The sequence below is a fragment of the Chrysemys picta genome, chromosome 4 (genome assembly GCF_011386835.1).
Source record: "Chrysemys picta bellii isolate R12L10 chromosome 4, ASM1138683v2, whole genome shotgun sequence".
Classification (NCBI taxonomy): Eukaryota; Metazoa; Chordata; order Testudines; family Emydidae; genus Chrysemys; species Chrysemys picta.
In genome coordinates this window covers 133,332,923-133,356,925 of record NC_088794.1, presented here as the reverse complement: position 1 = coordinate 133,356,925, position 24,003 = coordinate 133,332,923, and the positions used below count along the sequence as shown (strand labels likewise).

At 41.6% G+C, this 24,003-nt stretch overlaps 1 protein-coding gene and 1 long non-coding RNA gene across 6 annotated transcripts in view; one reads left to right on the top strand and one right to left on the bottom strand.

Annotated features, from left to right (window-relative positions):
- Positions 1 to 155: 155 nt before the first annotated feature.
- On the top strand, positions 156 to 23,991 carry LOC135983200 (uncharacterized). Its single transcript, XR_010600757.1, has 2 exons — positions 156 to 1,051; positions 23,252 to 23,991. It is a non-coding gene; the product is annotated as an uncharacterized LOC135983200 (long non-coding RNA).
- PPP2R5C (protein phosphatase 2 regulatory subunit B'gamma) overlaps positions 12,884 to 24,003 on the bottom strand; it is a 178,263-nt gene continuing 167,143 nt past the window's right edge. For 3 of the 5 annotated variants that reach the window (XM_065593603.1, XM_065593604.1, XM_005285792.3), the window contains one exon: positions 12,884 to 15,785. In XM_065593603.1, the coding sequence (XP_065449675.1) occupies positions 15,654 to 15,785 (132 nt within the window). In that variant the 3' untranslated portion in view covers positions 12,884 to 15,653. Of the gene's footprint in view, positions 15,786 to 17,957; positions 18,286 to 24,003 lie in introns of all 5 variants that reach the window. The other 2 variants (XR_010600755.1, XR_010600756.1) reach the window with 1 other exon arrangement.

The window sequence follows — 24,003 nt, the reverse complement described above, 5'->3', positions numbered from 1 at the left end:
GGGGGATTGGGGAGGAACAGTCACCGCGGCGAACAAAGCGGCAGCTGCCGCCAGCTTGGCAGCTACCATCTGCAGCGGAGGGAGGCGCCCCCCAACCCCGCCCCCTCCTCCCGGCTCTTCCCCGCTGCAGCGGCTCGGCGCCCGGCCCGGCTCTCACCCTTGAGCGTGGATCGCTCCACCAGCACCGTGTGCACCTGCGGGTCGGAGAGAAACTTGCGCATCTGCTCCAGGGCCCCCTTCTCCTCCAGCGCCGCCTCCAGCGCGGCCGGGACCTCCCCGCCGTCCTCCAGCAGCAGCGGCACCAGCTTGCGCAGGTGCTTCTGCAGCACCGAGACATCGGCCACATTCGGCACCGCCGAGCCGGGCACCTCCAGGCCGCCCTCCTCGCCGCCCCCGCCGGGACCTCCGCCGCCCGCGTCCGACATCCCCAGACAGCCAGACACAGCCCAGAACCTGCACCTGCGGCTGAGCCACCACCTAGTACTACTGAGCCAGCCGCACTCACCGCACCGCCTTGGAACCACCTCCCCCCCGCCGCGGGGCGGCCTGGGAAGTGTAGTCCCCACAGCCCGGATGCGCACGACAGAGCCGAAGAGAATGACTACAAATCCCAGCATGCACATCTTTCCCATTCTGGCATAATAATTGGAGGGAGACTAGAATTTGCCGCCGGACTGATAGATTTCCATGGGAGTTTTGTAAGGCTGGGGAGCCCGGCCAGTTCTTGCGGCTTTGAATGGGAACTCTTACCGTTTACATTGTAAGGATTTTACTTTTATTTGTTCTTGACAGTACCAGGGTCAGCTCCAGGCACCAGTTTAACAAGCAGGTGCTTGCGGCGGCCAAGGGAGAGGGGCGGCACCTGCGGCAATTCTGGGAGCGAAGGACCTGCCGCTGCCGATCGCGGCTTTTTTCTTTTCTTTTTCCAATTGCCGCCGCCGATCGCGATCACGGCTTTTTTGTTTTGTTTTTGTTTTTCTCGGGGCGGCAGAAATGTTGGGAGTCGGCCCTGGACAGTACTAACCAAGCAGCTGTAACCTGCGGTTGCCAGGTAATCAAGAGTGGGGGAAAAAAATCTTATCCTGCCATCAGGTCCATGTGGGCGAACCTTGTGACCATATGGGATGCCATTGACTTCAGCAGGGTGTCATGTGGGTAAAAAGGTACATCCCTTCTGGTCCTATTGCAGCATATGGCAGGTTGGGCTAAATTCCACTCTCAGTTATGCTGATGTAACTGGTGTAACAGAGCAGTATGGCCCCTTATCTAATTGTTCCAAAGAGAAAACAATTCTGTTAAAAATTCGTATGTAAAAAAAGCCAAATTGGGGACAGTAAAAATGAAATGTATAAAATGAATATATAAAAATCTGACATCTACTGAATACTCAGTAGATTAGAAAAGAGCTAGGCTAATGACCAAATTAAATGACATGATGTGGGCTGACTTGGGCCCCACTCCAGTAATCTGCATCAACACAGGAGCCTGCACATAGAAATCAATCAGATGGCAAGATCCATGCCCTGGTCCCACACTGCAGTTTAGCACTCCCACATGTACTTTACACTCATTAGATTAGTCCTAATTGTGTTTTTTAACTGGGCCATTTAAATAAACAACACTTTTGTTAGATATAGGCTTTGCACAATTTAATGAGTCCAGCCCCTTAAGGGTTAATTCTCTTTTATTCAGCAATTCATAGATTCTATTCTAAGGCCAGAAAGGACCACTCTGATTGTCTAGTCTGATCTCCTGTATAACACAGACCACAGAACTTCCCAAAAAATAATTCCTGTTTGAACTACAGCATATATTATAGAAAAAAATATCCCTGGTTTATTTTAATTTAAAAAAAAAAACCCATGCACATGGACTGACAGTTTTTCAAAGTGTGTGGTATATCCCCCACCAGGCGGTGTGAAGGACTGGCAGAGGGGAAGGGTTGCAAACAGACCTCTGAATTAGGTCATGTCTACACTACCTCGTATGTCAGGAAAACTTATGTTGCTCGGGGGTGTGAAAAAACACCCTCCTGAGCATGCTATGTTGGCCGGAGAGGTTCTCCCACGGACACAGCTACTGCTGCTCGTTGCGGATGGTTTAATTATGTTGATGGGTGAGCCCTCTCCTGTCGGCATAGAGCAGCTACATGAGAGATCTTACAGGAGCGCAACTACAGCTACTATAAGATCTCTAGTGTAGACAGTCTTATTCTCCAGAATCTCATTTTCTGAAAGTCTCTAGCTGCCGTGGTTGTGAGGAAAATCTTTAAAATGTGAGGGGAGTGTAGCTGATACAGCAATGTTTGCCTGAGTTTGTAGAAGAATAGTTTTGAGGTTGGACCTGCCCCTTTCATAATAACGGGTGCTGCTAACCCAGATGTCAACATTGGTAACAATGATTAAGTTCACTGCTTATCAAAACACAAAGGAGGGGACGTTTCATGTTACAAAGATCTACACAAGCATCTCCCAAAGTGGAGTGGGGATGGTGAATAGCTGGGCAAGGACATGGAAGATGTGTAAATCTTTAACACCACATGGTGGAGCTGTAGGGACCATCTCATTTTCTGAAAGGATGTTCAGCTTTGAAAAATGTGTGAAATGCTGTATTAACCGGAACATCAGCTACCTACTAGCAACAGAAAAGTTTAATTATTGTATTTTTTTTATTATAGAATGTTAGTTGCAACTAACATTCTATCTTGCACTTACATTAAGTTAATCTGCAAAAAACACTGCAGAGAGGAGAGAACTAAATCAGAGCGACATAGTATGTTGGAAACTGGCTAGATTGAGATCTTGATCTCCTTCTTCTCTTTGTTTAATAAACATGCATTAAGAAACTACAGGTGTTGCTTTGTGATTGTGAAATATAGAATAGCATTTTACTGCAGCTGTTTTTATAAACATGACATCCTTATACAGTGTCTGAAACCCAAACATTGGCACTACAAGAACGTGAAAGTGACTATGAATGACAGTGAAAACACCTTAAATTATTATTTTCATTATTTCAGCTGAGGGAAATGCTGAGAGTACAGAGGAGAAATAGTGCTAAGTAAATTAGCTTTTAAAACTTTTTTTCCTTTGTAATAATTAAAGGTGTGCTATGTAAATGTTTGTTTGCACATATGATTAAGTTGATAGTGCTTCTTTAAGGCTTTCTTTGTGGCTGGTAGTTGCAGTGTGGAATCCAAACTATGGCCAAGACAAGAGTTGTTCATTTAACAGCTACTGCCCATGGCACTGCGTGTTGTAGATTGAAAATATCTGTATGCTTCCCTACTAATTCAGCAGATAATTTTGCAATACTCAGCTCCTCTCTCACCCCGACCTTTACTTGTTCTCTCTTGTGCCATCTCTGTATTTAAGACATACTCTGGAAACTCTTAAATACCTTGGGTGCAGGGCATGTGCCTTTTTGTGTCTGTAAATCTCTATGCATGCTTATAGTATTACAGAAATGATAATTGAAATATTTTGAGTGAAAGCATCAATAGAACTAGGTAAGAAATGTTGCCGAATTTTTGTCTGATGTCCCGGCCATTAAACAGAAATTCACATTATATGTGTGAGACCTTCATAATGCTTTGTTTTAAAAAATAGAAATTGCTCTTTTTTTTAGAAATTGCTCTTCTGGCAAAAATCAGAATAATTTTCTGCAGTTTTTGCCAAATTTTCCTCTCTGCACAAATCATTTTTTGGATATGGATTTTTTTTTGCATCACTAAAGAATATGTTGTGTTTCAAAGTATGACAGTTCTTGTACTTTTCCTTCAACATAATGAAAGTAGTCCTAAGCCCTATTGGTGTAACAATGTTGTTCCTATGCAAAGGAAAATACAGCTTAGTATCTTTCTGTGGTCTTAAAATAAGAGTTTTGCCAAACCACTACAGATCTAATTTTGTTCTCCCAACTCAATTAGTCTCAAAGCCACTTCAAATTATTTGTTGCTTTGAAAAATTTAGATGTGAATTCCCCTTCATAAAGAAATACCCCTGCCTGAAAAATCAAGCAAACCCCTTCCTGCCTCTAGTGGCAGAATGACATGGTATGCATTGTGTGTGCTCTCCCCTACAAACCTTACTCATGCAGGTAGTCCAAGGGCACATCTTCACTACCCGCCGGATCGGCGGGTAGCAATAGATCTATTGGGGATCGACTTATCACGTCTAGTGAAGATGCGATAAAATCGATCCCTGATCGCTCTGCCGTCGACTCCGGAAATCCACTGTGTCAAGAGGCGGAAGCGGAGTCGACGGCGGAGGGGCAGCGGTCGACTCGCTGCCGTCCTCACAGCCAGGTAAGTCGACCTAAAATACACACCTTCAGCTACGCTATTCACGTAGCTGAAGTTGCGTATCTTAGGTCGACCACCCCCCCCCCCCCCCGGTAGTGTAGACCTAGCCCAAGTAAAGTCATCAAGACTGAGTTATGGTTGGGTTGGGTTTTATGGAAGCTCTCAGGATAGATTTGAGATGTGTCTAGTCTTTGTGTACCATGTGTTGAGCCTTTTCAAAATAAGCACAAGATCAAGTAACTCTAGTTGACTTATCTGCGTTAGTTGTGGGAGAATTGGGACTCTGACACTTTAAATGGGTTTTAACATCTCTGCCATTGTTATGCTGCAGTCTTGTCATACTGCTATGTTTTAAGCAGGACTGGTGCCAAAGAATAGCTTACTCAATCATTTTGGAAAAAATTCTGGCTCCGATTTAAAAGAAAAAAAAATTGAGCGTCTCAAATGTTCCTGTCTGGAAAAGGCCACATTCAGATACAGACCATCTAGCTTCAGGCCCAGGAATACATGGTGGTGGGGTTTGGTGTTTTTGTAGAGTTTATATTTTGCTGACTGAAAACCAGGATGGAATTTTCATCATAAAATGAAAATGCCAAAATTCATAATTGTGATGAAAATGTTTATTGAAATTACATTTTTTGATTTTTTTACCAGCTCTAATGCTGTTATTTATGTCCCTAGCCCCTATTTACATATTAACATTGCTGAGTGTTATTTACATACTTAAAATGTGACTCATTTCACATCTCCCCATATATCTCATGCTCCACGTCCACCTCCTTGCACTGGTTTTTCCTCTCCAGCCCCAGGCTCACAGGTCATGTTTTGCCATCACATTTTAACAGAATGGCTTTTCTTCCTTACTGGTGGGCTGGCTAGCTGGGCTCCCCTCCCCACCCCCAGCTCTGCTCCCTGCCTCTGCTCTACCTGGGTGTATTCCACTTGACTGGATCCCACAGGTTGCTGCTCCTCCTGCCCATAAAGACAGTGGGTCTCTACATAGGCACAACAGTCCACCTGCACGGATCAGATTGTTGTATTAACCTTCAATGTGTTTAGCTGAAAAGGAGTGTCTGTGTAACATGTTGATTTTACTAGTTCTAATTTGACATCCATTGTTCAATTATAGCTCTTGAGCCATCTCCTCCAAGCATTTATTGTCCAATTCTTCTGTAGAGGCACTTGTTGTTGTATCTGCTTCTTATTGAGGGGTTGATTCTACATATCTTTCATCATTAGAAATATCATCACTTGGTAATATTCTTAATAAAAGTCTTGATTAGTCCAGATATCCCAGTATGGCCATTGTGGGGGACCATACAGGAGAGGAAGTAGTATCAAAGGTTGTTCCCACCACCTGTGATGTCTTCCCCAAAATTCATCTTTTTTTCTCTCTGGGGATATAAAAAAATGGGTTCCTGCATGTATGGGTAGGAGAGCCCTGCACTGAGATTGAAAGGAGGTCCCTATTCAGGACTGGGTGCTCAGGGGGTGGAAGTAGCCTGCGGAGATAGGAGCTGAGAGGGAGGGACATGTCGCCGCTTCCAGGGAATCTCTCAAGGTAAGCGCCGCCCACTCCCTCCTGCACCACAGCCCTGAGACTGCCCCAGCAGCGGCCAGTGTGGCTGGCCTAGGGGTTGCCTAAGCTCCTCAGGTGGTCCCTGGGCCAGCCATACTGTCTGCTGCAGAAGTCACGGAGGTCCTGGAAAGTCACAGAATCCCGTGACTTTCATGACCTCTGTGACAAACTCACAGCCTTAATTATAAGTAGCCTAAACTCGATCTCCAAGTTGTTCCTTACCCTGAACTTAAGAGGTAGACAGAAGTTTCACACATCCCACAGAAGTGCGTCTCTTAGACAGCAACCTTACTAGGAGTGGCCTTTGCTAACTGACAAGTGAGGCATTTAAACCCTGGGGAGATAGGCATGCCGTCCTGAGGAAGGTGAGCCTCCCCAAAAGAAGAGAGGAAAAAACCAATCCTCTTAAGTACTAAACTAAAAAAAACTAAACTAGCAACTAGGAAGAAAGTGTTTTAAGCAAGGCACCTTGAAGCAGACGTGTTAACGTTCTGTCTCAAGCTGAGATGGTTGAGAAGGAAAGGCCTGCACAGACCTATTTAGGCTTGGTGTGCAGTATGAGGATGTATGGGATGCTTGCGCCGGCCAAATGGCTGCTACTAATGAAGATCCTCAATTGAAGGCATGTGAGGCACACATGTTTCTTAAGTGGAGCACCCATAGGGACATGACTCAAAGAAAGTCTGTTTTCAAAGTGAAAAACTGGGACTCCAATCAGGCATGAGTGTGCAAAGAAAGTGTTTAGGAGGTGGCATAAGAAAGGTAGGTGGGAAGGAAGAAGTGGTACACTTTTTCTCATCCTCTCTCCTTTTAAATATAAGAAATGGACATTTTACAGTACAGGACAAGGAGGGAGAACACAGTATTTGAGTCATACCTTCACTGTTCTGTCCTACCCTCAACTTCAACTCGCGTCTAGCCTTACCTTTCCCCGCGTATTCTCTCACCTCACGCCCACTCCACCAATTGGTTGTACTCTGTCCTGCACTCATCCCTGCCAACTCAACCCAACCAGTTTAAAACTCGCCACATCCCGTTATGCTCACAAGCTAAAGTACCCCTCTTCTTCCTACCTAACGTCTCATCAGGTCAGATCTATTCCCTCATCTTTGAATCATCACCCACTCTGTCCCTGCCAGGTGACAAGCCCTCCTCAAATCTTCCAAGTCCAGGAAGCCCATCCATCCCCAGGCACAGAACCATTTCCCTTCCTTCCACCTACCACCTCCAGGCTCAGAACCAAATGCAGAGGTAGAAGGAAAAGAGTAGCGACAAGCAGATTCAGGGAACCCTAGATTCTGCCTCTGTGGATTAATGTGAAATAACCCCACAGAAGCCTTATTCCCTTTTGTGCTTCCTCCCTCTGCTGCTTGCAGTCTATGGCCATGTCTACAATGCACGCTTCTTTTGGCAGTGTGTAGAATATGTACTCGGGCAGCCTCCCAGTACAGGTTTAAGTAGCAGTGTAGACAGTGAGGCACTGCTTAGGTGAGTAGAGTAGACACGCCTGGAGGGTGTGGGTATGTACCTGAGTGCATACACTACAAGGCTCTCTACTAGCCCAAGCTGTGCTTTCCTGTCCATATTATTTTTAGCAACGTAGTGTCCCAGTGCCTCCCTGCTGCTGGAGCCTTTCCCCGTTGCAAGGAAAGGCTCCGGAAGCTCCCCAGTGAGTTTTTCCACATTGCCAGAACCTTTCCCTGCTGCAGTAAAAGGCTCCAGCGGTGGGGAGCTGCTAAAGCCTTTCCCTGCTGCCTCCCCGCACCAGAGCCCTTCAGTGACACGTGTAGCTACATACTACTGAAAATGGTGTGTAGTGTAGACATAGCCTGTGTGTTGCAGTGGCAGGAGACCAGAGGCTGTGGCAGTTTGAGCCTTATCAGGACTGCCTGGGAGCAGTGGATGGTACTGCACCGTACAGTATATTAGTTGCACTAAACCAGTGGTTTTCCAACTTTTTTTCTGGCGACCCAGTTGAAGAAAATTGTTGATGCCCACGACCCAACGGAGCTGGAGATGAGGGGTTTGAGGTGTGAGAGAGGATTAGGGCTGGGGTTGGGGTGCAGGAGGGGGTCAGGGCTCTGGGCTGGGGCCAGGGATGAGGGATTTGGGGTGCAGGAAAGGGTTCTGGGTTGGGGGGCTCAGGACTGGGATGCAGGCTTACCTCAGGCAGCTCCTGGTTAGTGGCAGGAAAGGGTTCTGGGTTGGGGGGCTCAGGACTGGGATATAGGCTTACCTCAGGCAGCTCCTGGTTAGTGGCACAGCAGGGGTGCTAAGGCAGGCTTCCTGCCTGTCCTGGCACCGCGGACCACGCAGTGCCCTGGAAGTGGCCAGCAGCAGGTCCGGCTCATAGACAGAGGCGCACAAGCAGCTCTGTGCAGCTCTTGCCCGCAGGCACCACCTCCCCAGCTCCTAGTGGCTGGTTCCCAGCCAATGGGAGTGCAGAGCTGGTGCTCGGGGCGGGGACAGCGCGCAGAGCCCCGTGCCTCCTGCACCTAGGAGCCAGACCTGCTGCTGGCTGCTTCCGGGGCGCAGCACGGTGTCAGAATAGGTAGGAACTAGCCTGCTTTAGTCGGGCAGCACCTCCAACAGGATTTTTAATGGTCCAGTCAGCAGTGCTGACCAGAGCTGCCGCATCCCAGTGCCTTACATTATGCAGCCCGCAGTTTGAAAACCACTGCACTAAACTACAACGTAGCTGATAGCTGTGGCTTTAGAGTTGAGCTCCATTAGCTTCTAACATCTAGCCCTCCATAGTTAAACAGATTTTTAAATTATTTTATAATATGCAAAGACCAGCTGCGGTACAACACTAAGGATGAAAAAATAAATCAGGCAGTCAATATTCCAAAAGGTGAGAGGTGTATTGCAAAGGACATTTATCTCGATATAACGCTACCCGATATAACATGAATTCGGATGTAACGCAGTAAAGCAGTGCTCCGGGAGGGCGGGCCTGCGCACTCCGGCGGATCAAAGCAAGTTCAATATAATGCGGTTTCACCTATAACATGGTAAGATTTTTTGGCTCCCGAGGACAGCTTTGTGTTGAGTAGTGGAACAAGCCAAACTTAATACACCTCTATGTGCATACTTTATGGCATGCATTAACTTAGGCATTGATGGCAATTTGCATGTAACAAGACAAACAAGGAAAAAAAACTACATGGAAAATGGGGCTGAAGTTTAAAAAGGCACCTTCAAGCTAAGATTATTTTGAGAAAATATTTTAATAACTAAAATGAAACCAAATGAGAGGGTAAGGGGAATTAGAATGAAAAATGGAACTCAGCATATTATATTTAGGGCTGTCAATCGCAGTTAACTCACCCGATTAAAAAAATTAATCACGATAAAAAAATTGTGATTAGTTGCAGTTAAGTGCACTGTTAAACAATAGAATACCAATTGAAATTTATTAAATATTTTTAGATGTTTTTCTACATTTTCAAATATATTGATTTCAGTTACAACACAATGCAAAGTGTACAGTGCCTACTTTATTTTTATTACAAATATTTGCACTGTAAAAATGATAAACGAAATATATTTTAAATTCACCTCATACAAGTACTGTAGTACAATCTCTTTATTGTGAATGTGCAATTTACAAAAGTAGATTTTTTTTGTTACATAAGTGTACTCAAAAACCAAACAATGTAAAACTTGAGAGCCTACAAGTCCACTCAATCCTACTTCTTGTTCAGGCAATCACTAAGATAAACAAGTTTGTTTACATTTACAGGAGATAATGCTGCCTGCTTCTTATTTACAAAGTCACCTGAAAGTGAGAACAGGCGTTCGCACGGCACAGCATTGCAAGGTATTTACGTGCCGGATATGTTAAACATCAATGCTTCAGCCACCATTCCAGAAGACATGCTTCCATGCTGATGACACTTGTTAAAAAAAAAAAAATACATTAATTAAATTTGTGACTGAACTTCTTGGGGGAGAATTGTATGTCTCCCCTGCTTTGCGTTTTACCTGTATTCTGCCATATATTTCATTTTATAGCAGTCTGGGATGATGATTCAGCACGTTTGTTTTAAGAACCTTTCACTGCAGATTTGACAAAACGCAAAGAAGGTACCAATGTGAGATAGCTGCAGCACTCAACCCAAGGTTTAAGAATCTGAAGTGCCTTCCAAAATCTGAGAGCGACAAGGTGTGGAGTATGCTTTCAGAAGTCTTAAAAGAGCAACATTCCAATGCGGAAACTACAGAACCCGAAACATCAAAAAAGAAAATCAACCATCTGATGTGGCATCTGACTCAGATGATTAAAATGAACATTCGTCAGTCCAGACTACTTTGGATCGTTAATAAGGAGAACCTGTTATCAGCATGGACACTTGTCCCCTGGAATGGTGGTTGAAGTATGAAGGGACTTATGAATCTTTAGCACATCTGGCATGTAAATATCTTGCGATGCCGGCTACAGTAGTGCCATGCGAATGCCTGTTCTCACTTTCAGGTGACATTGTAAACAAGAAGCGGGCAACTTTATCTCCTGCAAATGTAAACAAACTTGTTTGAGTGATTGGCTGAACAAGAAGTAGGACTGAGTGGACTTGTAGGATGTAAAGTTTTACATTGTTTTATTTTTGAATGCAGTTATTTTTTTGTACATAATTCTACATTTGTAAGTTCAACTTTCATGATAAAGAAATTGCATTACATTATTTGTATTAGGTGAATTGAAAATACTATTTTTTCTTATACAATGCAAATATTTGTAATAAAAAATAAATGTAAAGTGAGCACTGTACCCTTTGTAGTCTGTTGTAATTGAAATAATTGAAAATGTAGAAAACACCCAAAAATAATTAATTAAATGGTATTTTATTATTAGCATCATGAATATACATGATTAATTTTTTTAATCGCTTGACAGCCCTAATTATATTATTCACTAATGGCAAATGTTTTACAGGTATATATTAAATGAATTCTTGCATTCATTATAAGTGAAGAAACCAGAATTTATTTTTAACAGCAAGATATGGGTGATCAAGTATTTGAGCCCAGCTCAAACTAAACCCTCACCCTGCGACACGAAGTCCCTCCCTCCAATACAAAATACTTGCATATTTTCAAATATATCAAACAATGAAAAAATAAACCATAACACATTAACTTTAGAAATAACCACCTATGCACAAAAATACTTAATTGTGTATGCAAATGTATTGTATATACATAAAACATTTAGCTACCTTAGAGTTAAATTGCAACCCCTACCTGACTCAGCAGTGAAAAGTAACAAGAGTCCAGATGCTGTGATATGATAGAACAGAATGACATTTCTTAATTAGCTATGTATTTGAAAATTAAAGGCATTATCTGTGATCTTCAATAATTCACAAATACACTAAATGTATACAATTCAACTCCAAATCAGATATTCATCCTATTCATACTAAAAATGGAGAATTGTGTAAAAAAACAAATGCATCCCTCCCTCCCCAGATATTTGGCTGAAATAATCAATTGTTTATATTGGCAATGTTTGGTCTTCTTTGCACCTTGGTCTAGGGACACCGTGTGTGTTAATGCTTTTGGAAATTAGATTTCCAACTGCAAGTTCTGGTTATTTCCAGTTTTTGTTTACTATGACTGTAAAAATGATTGGAGGATGCCTGTAGAGTGTTAATCTGTTACTGTAAAAGCATTCTTTGAACTAGTTTTTAAATGTTTCATGGGTTTATTGTATACACTTACATACAGTAACTCCTCACTTAACGTCATCCCAGTTAAGTAGTTTCATTATTAGGTTGCTGACCTATTAGAGAACATACTCCTTTAAAGTCCTGCAATGTTTCCTTATAACACTGTTTGGCTTCCCCTGCCTGGTGCTCCTGCTGGGGGAGCGGGTCGGGGACCGGGGTCTTGCGCCGCTCCGCCGGGCATTCCAGCTGGGGAGCAGGGTCGGGGCATGGGGCCTTGCCCCGTTCCGCCTGCCTGGTGCTCCTGCCGGGAAGTGGGGTGGAGGCGCAAGCCTGGCCTGTTTCGCCTGGCTGGTGCTCCTGTTGGGAAGCGGGGTGGAGGCGCAGGCCTGGCCCTGTTTCGCCTGCCTAGTGCTCCTGTTGGGAAGCGGGGTGGAGGCGCAGGCCTGGCCCTGTTTCGCCTGCCTGGTGCTCTTGTTGGGAAGCGGGCGGGTGGAACGGGGCAAGCCCCTGTGCCCCGACCCCACTACGCCCCTGCCTCAACCAAGCTTCACAATCATCATTGGTGAGTACAGTATTAAACAGTTTGTTTAAAATTATTTAAAACTTATACTGTATATGTATGTGTCTTTTGTCTGGCAAAAAAAACTTCTGTGGAACCTAATCTCCCCCCCAATTAATATTAATTCTTATGGGGAAATTGGATTCACTTAACATTGCATTTTTCAAGAACATAACTAGGATGTTAAGTGAGGAGTTACTGTACCACACAGGGTATTGTGAGTGTTTATAAAGTACTGAAGATCCTCTGATGATCCAAGAACTATCACTTGTAAACTGGAAGAAAAATCTAGATTAAAAAAAAAATGTATTTGCTGCATCTATTTGCACCATCTGATGCTGTCCTCTCCTTTTCTGTCTTACTGGGAATCCTTAATTTTGCTCCTGCTTTGCTAGAAATCCTTCCAACAGATACTTACTTCAAGTTTTTATAGGGAAGATAATGTGGTATAAGAGGTGTTTTTCTTTGGTATTTGTAGGATGGTTTGAGGGATTCTTCAAAATAGTTTTTGGGTTTAATGCAGTACTTGATACCTGCACTAAAAATTAAGGTTATTTATGGTAGAGAATAATCAGAATTTGATGCTAATTTATTTCTAAGACTTACCATAAATTTACTTGTAACTTTCACAAAGGCACCAATACTGAACTGCAATTTTATTCTTTAACTTACGTGCTATTGTCTCAAAATTGTGAATGATTTTTAAACCAGTGGTAGTCTGCACACTCACCAGAAGGTTCTGTGCTAAATTTAGTTTCATGATCAGCAAGTAAAATTCACATGTTCTTTATTTAGTCCATATAATACACCATTTTTAGAATTTTAAAATTAGATAAAAGAGCATAATAAATGGCAGGTGTATGAAGGTTGTTCATAAACAAGGTCAGAACAAAATCTGAATTACAAAATGTTAAAAAATATGTAGGTACATTTGAACTTAACATTTTACTAAAACAAAGTTACAGATATTGTCTAATGAAAAATAATTGTGCCACTTACCTATTTTTGCTGTTTCTAGGAACTTTTTATTCTGTACATAGGACCATTCTGTACAAAATATGAAGTCTACATTTTTATTACTTATTACCATAAAACAAAGTACAATGTATGTACAATATTAAAATAAAGCCATACTAAAGCCACACTAAAAAGACACTTGTAATATTACTCTTGACATTTCTGATGTACAGATGTAATTTTTGAGAACATGGAAAGGTGTCAAACACAGAACTTTATGAAGAAGAACAGCCACCAAAATTCTACTTTATTTTTACTTTTTATTTTGGATGTAGTAGTTTTAGAGTAGTTTAGTACATGACTATACAAAATATATAAATGATGGTAACACACAAGCCAAACAATCAGTGCCGATAATTTTTGGAATACTGTCTAGGCAAATGTTCTATGGCCCAAAACCTCAAATGTGAATTTCTGACAAACTTTAATTAAAAAAAAAAATTGTATCCCCTCCCTTTTTTTTTTTGGTGAATGTTTATCTTCAGTAAAGAACAGAAATAAAATCTAGACAGTAAAAGATGTTCTTATATGTTGAGCGTTACACAATCAAACATTGATATACAAGTTTTTTTCCCAGGGTAAAATAAGAGTACTTCTTTCCAGAAACCTCTTGCACAAACATACTGAACACCCAAAATCAAATTATTTGATAATTTACCAGCTAAAGATGGAAGTTCAAACAATGGTATATCAAAATACATAGACATTGCTTTATACAATTAAAAAAGCACCCTTTTTCCCTCAAAAGGAGAAGGCATCTTTAAACGGTTTTAATATAGTTTATCATAATGGTAAAGCATATTCTCTTTCAAGTTTAACAGGAAGTGTTTTCACACACAGTGGACTTTTCCACTTGAAGCTTTAGGTGGTCTTTCAATTTAGTTTTTTTTTTTTTAGCAATAATTCCCACCCACTAAAATGACTTTTTCCAATAGACAATGTAATAAATATTGGACATTGTATTTTCAATGCAACCAACAGACAGCAGGCACTACATCTGCACAATGTTACAATGAATGTCTGCTTTGCACAATATTTTTATGGATGCAGGAGACCTCTTTTTTTTAAAAAATAAAACAAACTATTTTTAAAGAAGCCATATTTTTATCTGTTTATGCATCAAGACATTAAACATTAAAGTTATATTATGTTACTGCCAGAGACAAAAGAAACTAGTCACCCATTTAGAATAGCAGAACACATCTCAAACAGCTCTTAAGCAGAATAAGTAAGTCAAAATACTGGCCACCCTGAGAGAAATCAAATATTGAAGACAAAGCACTATATGTTTAAAGAGATTTTCCTCCCGTGCTTTTCCATCTACAACAAAAAGCTCATTACATGCAAGTAATCTTGTGGAATATATAGCAGCATTTGAAGATCATCAGCAACTCAGATGCATTTTCATTTTACCTGTGAGGTGTATTTGTAATATATGTGCTCTTTACAACACACAAAAATATATTCACGTAAAACTATGGTCACTGTTGATTTATCAGCTCTTAAACTCACATCTTTTACCTGTTTTTACTTTATAATACAAGCTATTGGTGTTGTGTTTCACTGAAAGGCAACAATGTTTGTCTGTCTGAGAAGACTAATGCAACTTAAATGACATCATGGTATCTGCCACAGAATATTGAACTCTTAGAGCCCAAGAAAAAATGCTGAGTATTAAAAGCTCAGATAAGGGAGAAACAGTGTTTTACTAAACTGAAAACAAGGAATGAAAATCAAAATATAAATATTTTTATATTCAATTTATTCCCAGTCAAGGTAGATAAATTTTCATTTTAGGAAACAAATTCTTCTACCAATTGACTTTTGGAATACTGGTGCTGTATTACATACTAAAGACTGGAAAATATGGCTTTAAATACATGTAAAGTACTAGGACATGGTATATATATGTCTTTATCCTAAGTAAAGGAACAATTTACAGAACTCTTAGAAAGCAACCATGATTGAGGATTGTCATGAAGTTACCATTTTGTAAGCTGTGTTTTATAATAGGAAAGTAAAGAACTGTATTTTCAAAACTGCTGGTATATTACAAGACAATAGTAATGTGGAAACAATTTCAAAGTTGAGAAGTCTTAGAAAAACATGTAATACTTAAATCCGAAAGAATTTTGCTTTTGAAAACAGTGTTATCATAGTACCAACTATCAGTCATTCAAATGACTGCAATTTTGGTGGAAATAACTTACAGAATGTTATTCTCAAGTACTACTATAAAACTACGCATGTTACCAACTGGTACTTTGACAACACCACCAGAAAAACGTGGCCACCTAATACTAGTCAACCCATGGTTCTGCGTATGGAATCAAGTAATTTACCATTGTTTGAACTACTAATCTTGAGCTGCATACTGTATTAAGTTATTGCCTACAGAACTGGGTTGAAGAAAGCTTTGACTTTTGTGTAACTGATTGGTATGGCACAAAAAAGTAAGTTCTCTACTGTAGAACCAAGTCCAGAAAAAAGTTTTCCTCCAAAATAATATTTCACTGTAATAGTCTAATGCCCATCGTGTGATATTAGCTCATCAGCTCTGCAATGGGATTCCAAGGCTTTCATGGTGTAGATATCCTGAGGCAGTTCTGACTTGCGTCGCATAAGAGGACGATCCTTTTTCTGATCTCTCTGTGCCTGAAATCAAAATGCAAAACAGTTGGCCAAAAAAGTTATTTGCCAAATACAAACTAATACTCAAGAATCTTTGCTCATGCTCCTATGTACATTTACTTTAGGAAGAGGATTAAAATTTGCACTGAAAATGTTTGCCATATTTCCTTCCTACCCAAACTATCCATATATTATTTTCAGTCGAGACTATTTTGTTAAGTAAAAAGAGAAGATCAAATATTGCTTTATAACAAGTCCATCTAAAACATTTTCAGCTTTATTAGTAAAATCTTATCCCCCCAAATTATTGTCTTTGCTTCTATATGATGCAGTTGCTGATCTACCTTCTCCATACCATTTGTTATGTCTTCTCCCTAAGGTAAACAATCCTAATCTTTTTTCATGAGAGTTTTTCCATCCTTCTAATCATTTTCATCGCACATTTCTGAACCTTTGCTAATTCTGACACGTCCTTTTAAAGAATGGGTGGCACAACTGAATACAGTATTTCAGATAAGGGAATATCTTTGATTTATAGAACAGCATTATAAGATATTTTCTATCCCATTCCTTATGCACCCTAATATTTAGTTTGTTTGCTTTTTTGACCATTGCGGCATATTGAACAGAGGTCCTCATTCAGCTGTCCTCAAAAATGCTGTATTTTTCTTGAGTTGTTACAGCTAACCAGAATCCAGTAAGGTGTGAGAATAGTTAAAATCCTATGTGCACTTTACATTTGTCAACATTGAATTACATCTGCCACTGTGTTGCTCATTCACCTAAGTTAAGTCTGTGCTGAAGCGTCTCCCAGTCTTATTTAACTCAAACTGTCATCTGCAAATTTTGCCACCTCAGTCACTGCTCACCCCTTTCCCCCAAATTAACAAATCTAATGACCACCACCAGACCTAGCCCAGAGCCTCAGGCAGTTTGCTGTTAACCTTTTGTCATGATGAAAATTGACCATTTATTCTTACTCTATTTTTTTTGTCTCAGAGTTTCTGATCCATGACAGTACTTTGCCTCTCAAACTACTTAGTTTTTTCAATAGTTTCTTGGTAGGTACTTTGTCAAAGCCAAAATAAATTACGTTAACTGGGTCTTGTTCATCGACTACTGTATTGGCCTGTTCAGAGAATTCTAATAGATTAGACGACCACGATTTCATTTGCAGAACCCAACTCTCCAGCCCAACAGCCACTTCCTCCTCTCCTGCTATCATGCTGTGGAGTCTTTCTGGCAGAAATCTTGTGACTAGGCTTTCTTCACTATAAAATTTTCCTTCTCATTCAGTTCTACCACCTTCCTAGCTAAAAAACTACTTCTCCAAATTAACTGAAACCCATGCCTGTAATCCCAGCCACCTTTTTACCACCTTTGACTCACTCCTCAAACGTTCCCATTTCTCCTACCTCCACCTCTCTCCTCTCATAGGATGGATCTCACCAATTTCTTCCAAGAAAAAATTGACAAAATACAATGTGACCTTTTCCCCTCCCTTATCTTGCTTTCTCTTCCCCCTTTCACTCCTACGACTCTTTCTCACAGACAGATTTTCTCATCTGCTCTTCCCTCTCTAACTCTTTCATTTGACTAAGTGAACCCATATCTCCTGATTTTCTTTGCATTCACTTATTCCCTCCCTTACTCTTCTCCTTTCCTTCTTTCCCCCACAAACCCACACTCCTACCTCTTTTCTCGACCACTGTGGACATCACTATCATTCTGCCTGTCACTCAATCCCATAACCTAGGCATCACCTTTGACTCGGACCTCTTTAGGTTTTCACATCCAAGCTACGTCTAAATCTGGCAGATTCTTTCTGCAGAACATCTCTAAGACACGGCCTTTCCTATCCATCCACACAGCTAAAACGGTCTTCCAGGCTCTCCTCATCTCTCATCTCGATTATGGCAACATTCTTTTCTCTGGTCTTGACAAATGCAACCTTGCCCTACTTATATCCATTCAGAATGCTGCTGCAAATATAACTTATTTCTCTTTGCATCTCTACACTAGCTCCCCCTTCTCTATCACATCAAACATAAGCTATTTGTTTTCACTTTCAAGGCTTTTCATGGCGTATCCCCATCCTAACTACCATCTTGCATTTACTACTGACAAGTCAACGTCTACCTCCAATTGGTCCATGCCAGCCTTCATTGCCCACTTATTACATCTTTAAATAAGCACCTTCATGCTTTCTCCCATGCTGCCCCTCATGCTTGTGAAGAGTTCCCTGTGAACATCTGCAAAGCCATTTTGTTTTCCTTCAAAATCTCTCCTTTGCCATGATGCCCATGAAAAGCTTGACAACAGTTAAGTTGCTGGTGTGCTGATACCGCTGCTTGTCATACTGAGCAATAGGGTCTCCTTGTACTCCTCTGTCCACTTCTATCTGCTGTCTCTTGTTTTATACTTAAGATTGTAAACTCTTTGGGTCAGGGATTGTGGTTTTCTTCTGTGTTTGTACAGCACTTAGCACAATGGGGTCCTGGTCCATGACTAGGCTTCCTAGGCGCTACAATAATACAAATAGTAAATAAAATAATAGATCTAATTATGATAATTTGTTTTGTAATTTGGTTTTTAATTATTTCAACCAATTTATCAGATATAGAAGAAAGATTTACTGGACTATAAATTCCCTGGGTCACCCATCACCTTTTTAAAATAAGCATATTTGCTGCCTCCTAATCCTCTGATATGGTATGTGGTTTTAATGCGACTATAGAATACTGTAAGCAGTACTTCATTCTTAAAAGTTTCTTCTGAACTCCTGGACCTATACCATCTTGTCCTAGTGACTTGCTTTATAATTTATAAATTTGTTTCAGTACCTCTTCTTTTGACATCTCAGTCTTTGATTGCATCTCATCTTTATTAATGAAAAACATCCACTGTGGTGAAGACTGATGCAAAGAAATTGTTTAGTTTCTCTGAAACATCTTTATCCTTAATTGCTTCCTTTACCTGCTGGTCAACCAGCAGACCCATTGATTCTCTTGCAGGCTTTCTGCTTCTGATATAATACTGTCCTAATTTCCTTCTCACATTTTCTGCCATAATTCATACTCCTTTCTATTGGCTTCAGTAGGGTTTGATTTCTGCTTTTTGAAGGACACCTATTTAGCTCAAATAACCTCATGAATCTTAGCCATGCTGGTTTACTTCTTGCCATCTGCTCCTCTCTCTGTTTAGGAATATGCATGCACCCTGAGACAGTTACTGTATCTTTAAGTACCCGTCATACTAAATCTAACAATTTTAATTTCTTTCTTTTTTGCGGTTAGGGACCTTTTGACTACTTTTATTTTTTAACCTCCCCCCCCCCCCCCCGCCCCGCTTTCTAAAGTTAAATGTCATCATGCTACGTTGGTAGTATGGGTTTTAAGTCTAAGGGGTTACAGTTCCTCTCCCATTATTTTTCCTTTCCCAAGGATGCTACACTTAATTATATTGCTCTTTGGGGGCAGGGATTGTCCTTTGATTCTTTTTGTACAGCGTCTAACACAGTGGCCTCTTGGTCTAAGATTAGGGCTACTAGGCACTACAGTAATACAAATAATAAGAAGATATATTTTGAACACTACTAAATGTTTTATGCATATGCTTACTTTTGAACCAACTCCTATGAATTACTTAGGACTAAGTTGAATATCGCTTCTCCTCTTCTGAGCTCTAGAACTTGCTGTTTGTTTAAAGTTTATTTAGATTGTAATCTCTTCAAGACAAGGACCATCTCATACCATGTATCTGTACAGTTACCAGCCTACCAGTTTATATATGAGTACTTGAAGTCCCCCAATTATTACCCTTTATTAGACTTTGTTGCTTCTGATCTCATCACATTCTACATACTATATTCCTTTTTCTGATCTGGAGGCTGGCAATATAACCCTACTAAAATATTTGTATTCTTAAGATTTGGGGTTTGTATCTATACAAATACTACAATGCAGTTCCCTCAAAACCAAATCTGTCCCCAGATTCTGTGAACTCTTTTGGCTCTAATGGTACTTCCCCCACCTCTTTAACCTGATTTATATTTCTTCTATAGTTTAAAATCAGGTATGACAATTCCCTATTAATTTTCTGTCATTCTACCATGTTTCAGGGAGGCATTTTATGTTAAGGCCCTTTTCTACTGCCAGGCATTTTATTTCATGTATTTTGCTTTAAAGCTTCTTGCAGTTGTATATAGGCATTTATAGTAATTATTGATCATATGCCTATTTTTTATTAAAATCCTTAGTCTGACCCCTTGTTGATTTAACAGAATTTACCTGTGATCTCAATCTGTCTCTGCTCTAGGTTGATTATTCTCTCTGCCCTAATCTTTGCTAGATACAGAGATACATTTGTATTACTGATATTCCTAACAGATGTCTGTTAGACTGCAGTGCTCCGTGTCACCTTTCCCTCAGCTCCTAGTTTAAACAATTCTCCCAAACTTTATTCATTTTGTGTGCCAGAGGTCTGGTTTTACTTTAGTTAAGTTGGAGCCCATCTCCCTCCACTTCCCTGGCCTTTTTTTTAATAGGCACTCAACCTGCCCCAGTGCCTGAAATTCTCCTCTTTAAATCCTTGTTTTATCCATTACTCCTGAGGGACTTCTGCACCAAAGAATTAAAAACTATGTGCACAATATTGTAAATTTCTGCAAATTTTGTCAATAAATAAATGTGGCTCCAGCATGGCAATGGGGCACACAGGCCACTGGCTGCACTGAGGTGGGAGATCACTCTGAAGCCCCCATCTCCCCCAGTACAGGGACTCGGCAGTGAGGCTGCACTTGACACAGTGCAAGGGCTGGGTCTGCCCCAGAAACACTCCAGGGCCCTGCTCCTCTGTGCCAGGTACACCAGGTGTGGCTGGGCAGGCTCAGCCCAGCAGGATCCAGGTGTGGGGTGAGAGATTTTTGTGTGGGGCAATCTGGGTGTGGGCAGCTCAGTGGAAGATCTGAATGCAGAGGGGCTCGTTGGGGGGTTCTGGATGCAGGGGCAATGGGACTCTGCAGGGGATCCAGGTGATGGTGGTTGGGCTCAGCGGAGGGGTATGGGTGTGGGGAGATGGGGGTCTCAGTGTGGAGGGTCTGGGTGCTGATGGGGTGAGGCTTGATGGGGTGGGGGTCCAGTGCAGCTGGTTGGGGCTCAGTGGGGTGGCGGGCTTGTTGGAGGGGTCTGGGTGTGGGGGGGTAGGGCTTTTCAGGATGAGGGTTCAATGGGCCTGCTTAACAGGGGAGCCCCAGCTGCTGCCGAGGGGATGCCATATGCCGGGCTCCCGCTTTCCATCGCAATTCCCCTATTTCCTTTTCTTCTCCATTACCCTCCCCTAATTCCCACATTCCCCCCCTCCCTATTCCACCCTCTTCCTTCCCCACTGCCTCTTCCCCCCTACCCCACCCCACTGTGGGCACTCCCTGATCCCAGGAAAGGCTCCCAGCACACAAAAGGGGAGCACAACTGGCACTAGGACTCAGGAAGCTGCATTCAGTTGCAGAGTCAGTGGTGCCTGAGGCAGCCTCCGAGCTGCGTAGATCTGCATTTGCAGAAATTGGGGTGGGATGGGGCAGTGGCTCATAACCCCATGTCTCCCCCCCATGCCTCACCTCCCCCCCCAAAACTGTACATGGTCTCAACCTCCGCCCCTTGTTCGGGGCAGGATATCTGAGACCAGGGGGGGAGGGGAGGGGAGGGAAAGAGAAGAGCGCCTGTTTTCTGCAGGCATGCAGTCCCGCAGAATCCCCCCAGGACTAATCCATATATTGAGACTGAAGTTCCCCTGGCTTCACGCATGGAAAGGGAATCATTTCAGAGAAAGCTATCACAGAAGCTCTAGACCTAAAGCTTTCTTCTTAGCAATCTAAATTTAGCTTCCAAGACCTCCCTAGGTTACTGGTACTAATATGTACCATAACCACAGACTGCTCCCCAGCACTCCCTAGAAGCCTGTCTACAGGTCTTAGGGCTTTTGTCACCTTCACATCCCATAAGAAAGTCACTGAACAGATCTCTCAGTTGCCACATACACATCTCTCTATATTTCAATAGATCAAATACTCTACTATCACAGCCTGTCTTGAACTTCCAAATGTGAAGAATGATGCTCCTCCTCTATGTCAGTCAGAAAATAATTCCCAACTAGGTTGCCTTCCATCATGAGATCTTCTGAGTCCCAGTCCAGGGGCGTAACCCCAAGACCATCCCAGTCTATTCTAAACTCCAATGAGAAGGCAACTATTTTAAAATCATTACAGTAGTAACAGTTATTCTGTTGCACCAATATATACACCATATAAATTGTTACAAAGTACATATATAGCCCCCATCACCACAGTAGGGGTTTGTCCCAAATATTTAAACATAGAGAAACAAATGTTCCTTCCTTCCTATCCTGCAGGAGCAATAGCTCCATTAGTTTACAGGATTTTGTGTGTGTTAGAACGAGGGGGTGTATTAGAAAGAGTGTATGTGTGTGTGTGTGTATAAATGGGAAAAAAAAGTGAGTTTGCATTTAGTTCTGAAAGTGTGGAGGTCTGGTTTTCTCTCTCAGCATAACAGGAAAAAACAAAAAACAAAACACCCAAATGAAAGTTGTCCTAGGCTTTGAATAAATAACTAAAAATGTATTCTATACCACCAGAGTTTGGAGCAAGAAAAGAAAATGCCTGACGTTAACAGTTTTAATCCTTTTTTGCTTTACTTGCCTTTACACATAAGGAATGAAAATTAAATAATTCAATGAATCATTCTGTATCAGTGATTACTTTCCACATTTTCACTTCTATAGCTTCCTTGTCTAGTTAGTATCTCCCAGTGATAAACTTTTATATTTTACTAATTAAAAAAAGAAAATCTGTTAAGTCTCTTTTTAAGAAAGCTGTTCCGACACTAACTAATAAATACCTTTCTTCTGCTTTACAACACCTCCTCCCTGGCTCTGTCACCCAGATTCACTCCCCAGCCTTCATCTTCTCTCCATGGCTCACTAGTCCTATTGATTTGACTGCTTTCCTGGTTCTCAAAAAAGCACTTGGCAGCCATCAACTCAATTGCCTCTATGCCAACTCCAACTCTTCTCAGACATGTTAAAGGTCTATAGCAATAGTCCAAGTTGGCAGACGTGGTAAGATTAATCAGATCAGGCCTCCCCTCTGGTAAGCCATAGGAGCTTTGTCAGATGGAGAAGTGTCTTCTATAGCTGACTGACCATCACTTGCCTGGCAACTTTGCCTGCAACCCCCCACACCCTGTACTTAAAATGGGGCAGGAGAGAAGCATAAAAGCAGCTACCATTACCCACCCCTCTCCAGCTCTGTTGTCCAGCCTAGTTCCAAGGTTCTGATCCTCAGCGTGCCTTCACAGTTTTATTGCCTCTCTCCACATCCTGAATTCAATTCCACACCTAAGAGTTTTGTTTACTCTGTTACGAATAAATAATAATAATAAAAAAGTTTGACTTCTGGTGTTTTTTTTTTTTTCCAGAGCATAACAGATCTCCAATCCTGCCTGAGGTTTCTAGGTGCAACCAGAATGAAAATAATCATGGAACCCTGCTCCATAATGCAGAGGGGATTGAGACATCCCCCTGCCTAGCCCGGTCTTTGACATGCCTGCCTACACAATGGAAAAACAACTTTTCTGCTGTGTGTAATGCCTTACACATGCCTATGAAGGGGGGTCATAAGATTTACAGCACAGCAAGCTTAGTTCCTTGAAGGCTGTTTGAATTAGCTTGCCTGGTGGAAGTCCTATGAAACTGAACGCACTAAGGCTCATGTCTCCTCACGACGTTTCCTAGCAGGCTCAAATATACACTATACACAAGAGGTGGCCCCACAAAATCAGATCCATCCACCCTCACCAGTAGGTTCAACAAAATCTCACAGCCAACTGACAGATGTAAAAGAATTAGCACAGGCAATATATTTTCATCTATTGGTAGGGTATCACAACTAGAGCAATTTCTATCCCATATCCACATCTATAGACAGACTCAGGAATCAAGAAACTGCCAGTTACCCTGAAACAATTTTCTGCAAAAATGTGAAATGGGACACAAGTAGATAATTAGCCAGATTGCCAACATCAGAGTTGGCAACAGCAGCAAAAGATTATACTTATCCTCAGTGATATGAACAAATTTAAGGGAGTGTATTTTATAGAAGAAGGATAATACAAGTACTTTGGTAATGACTAAGTCTGACTATATTTCTTACAACCTCTCCTTCGTGCAA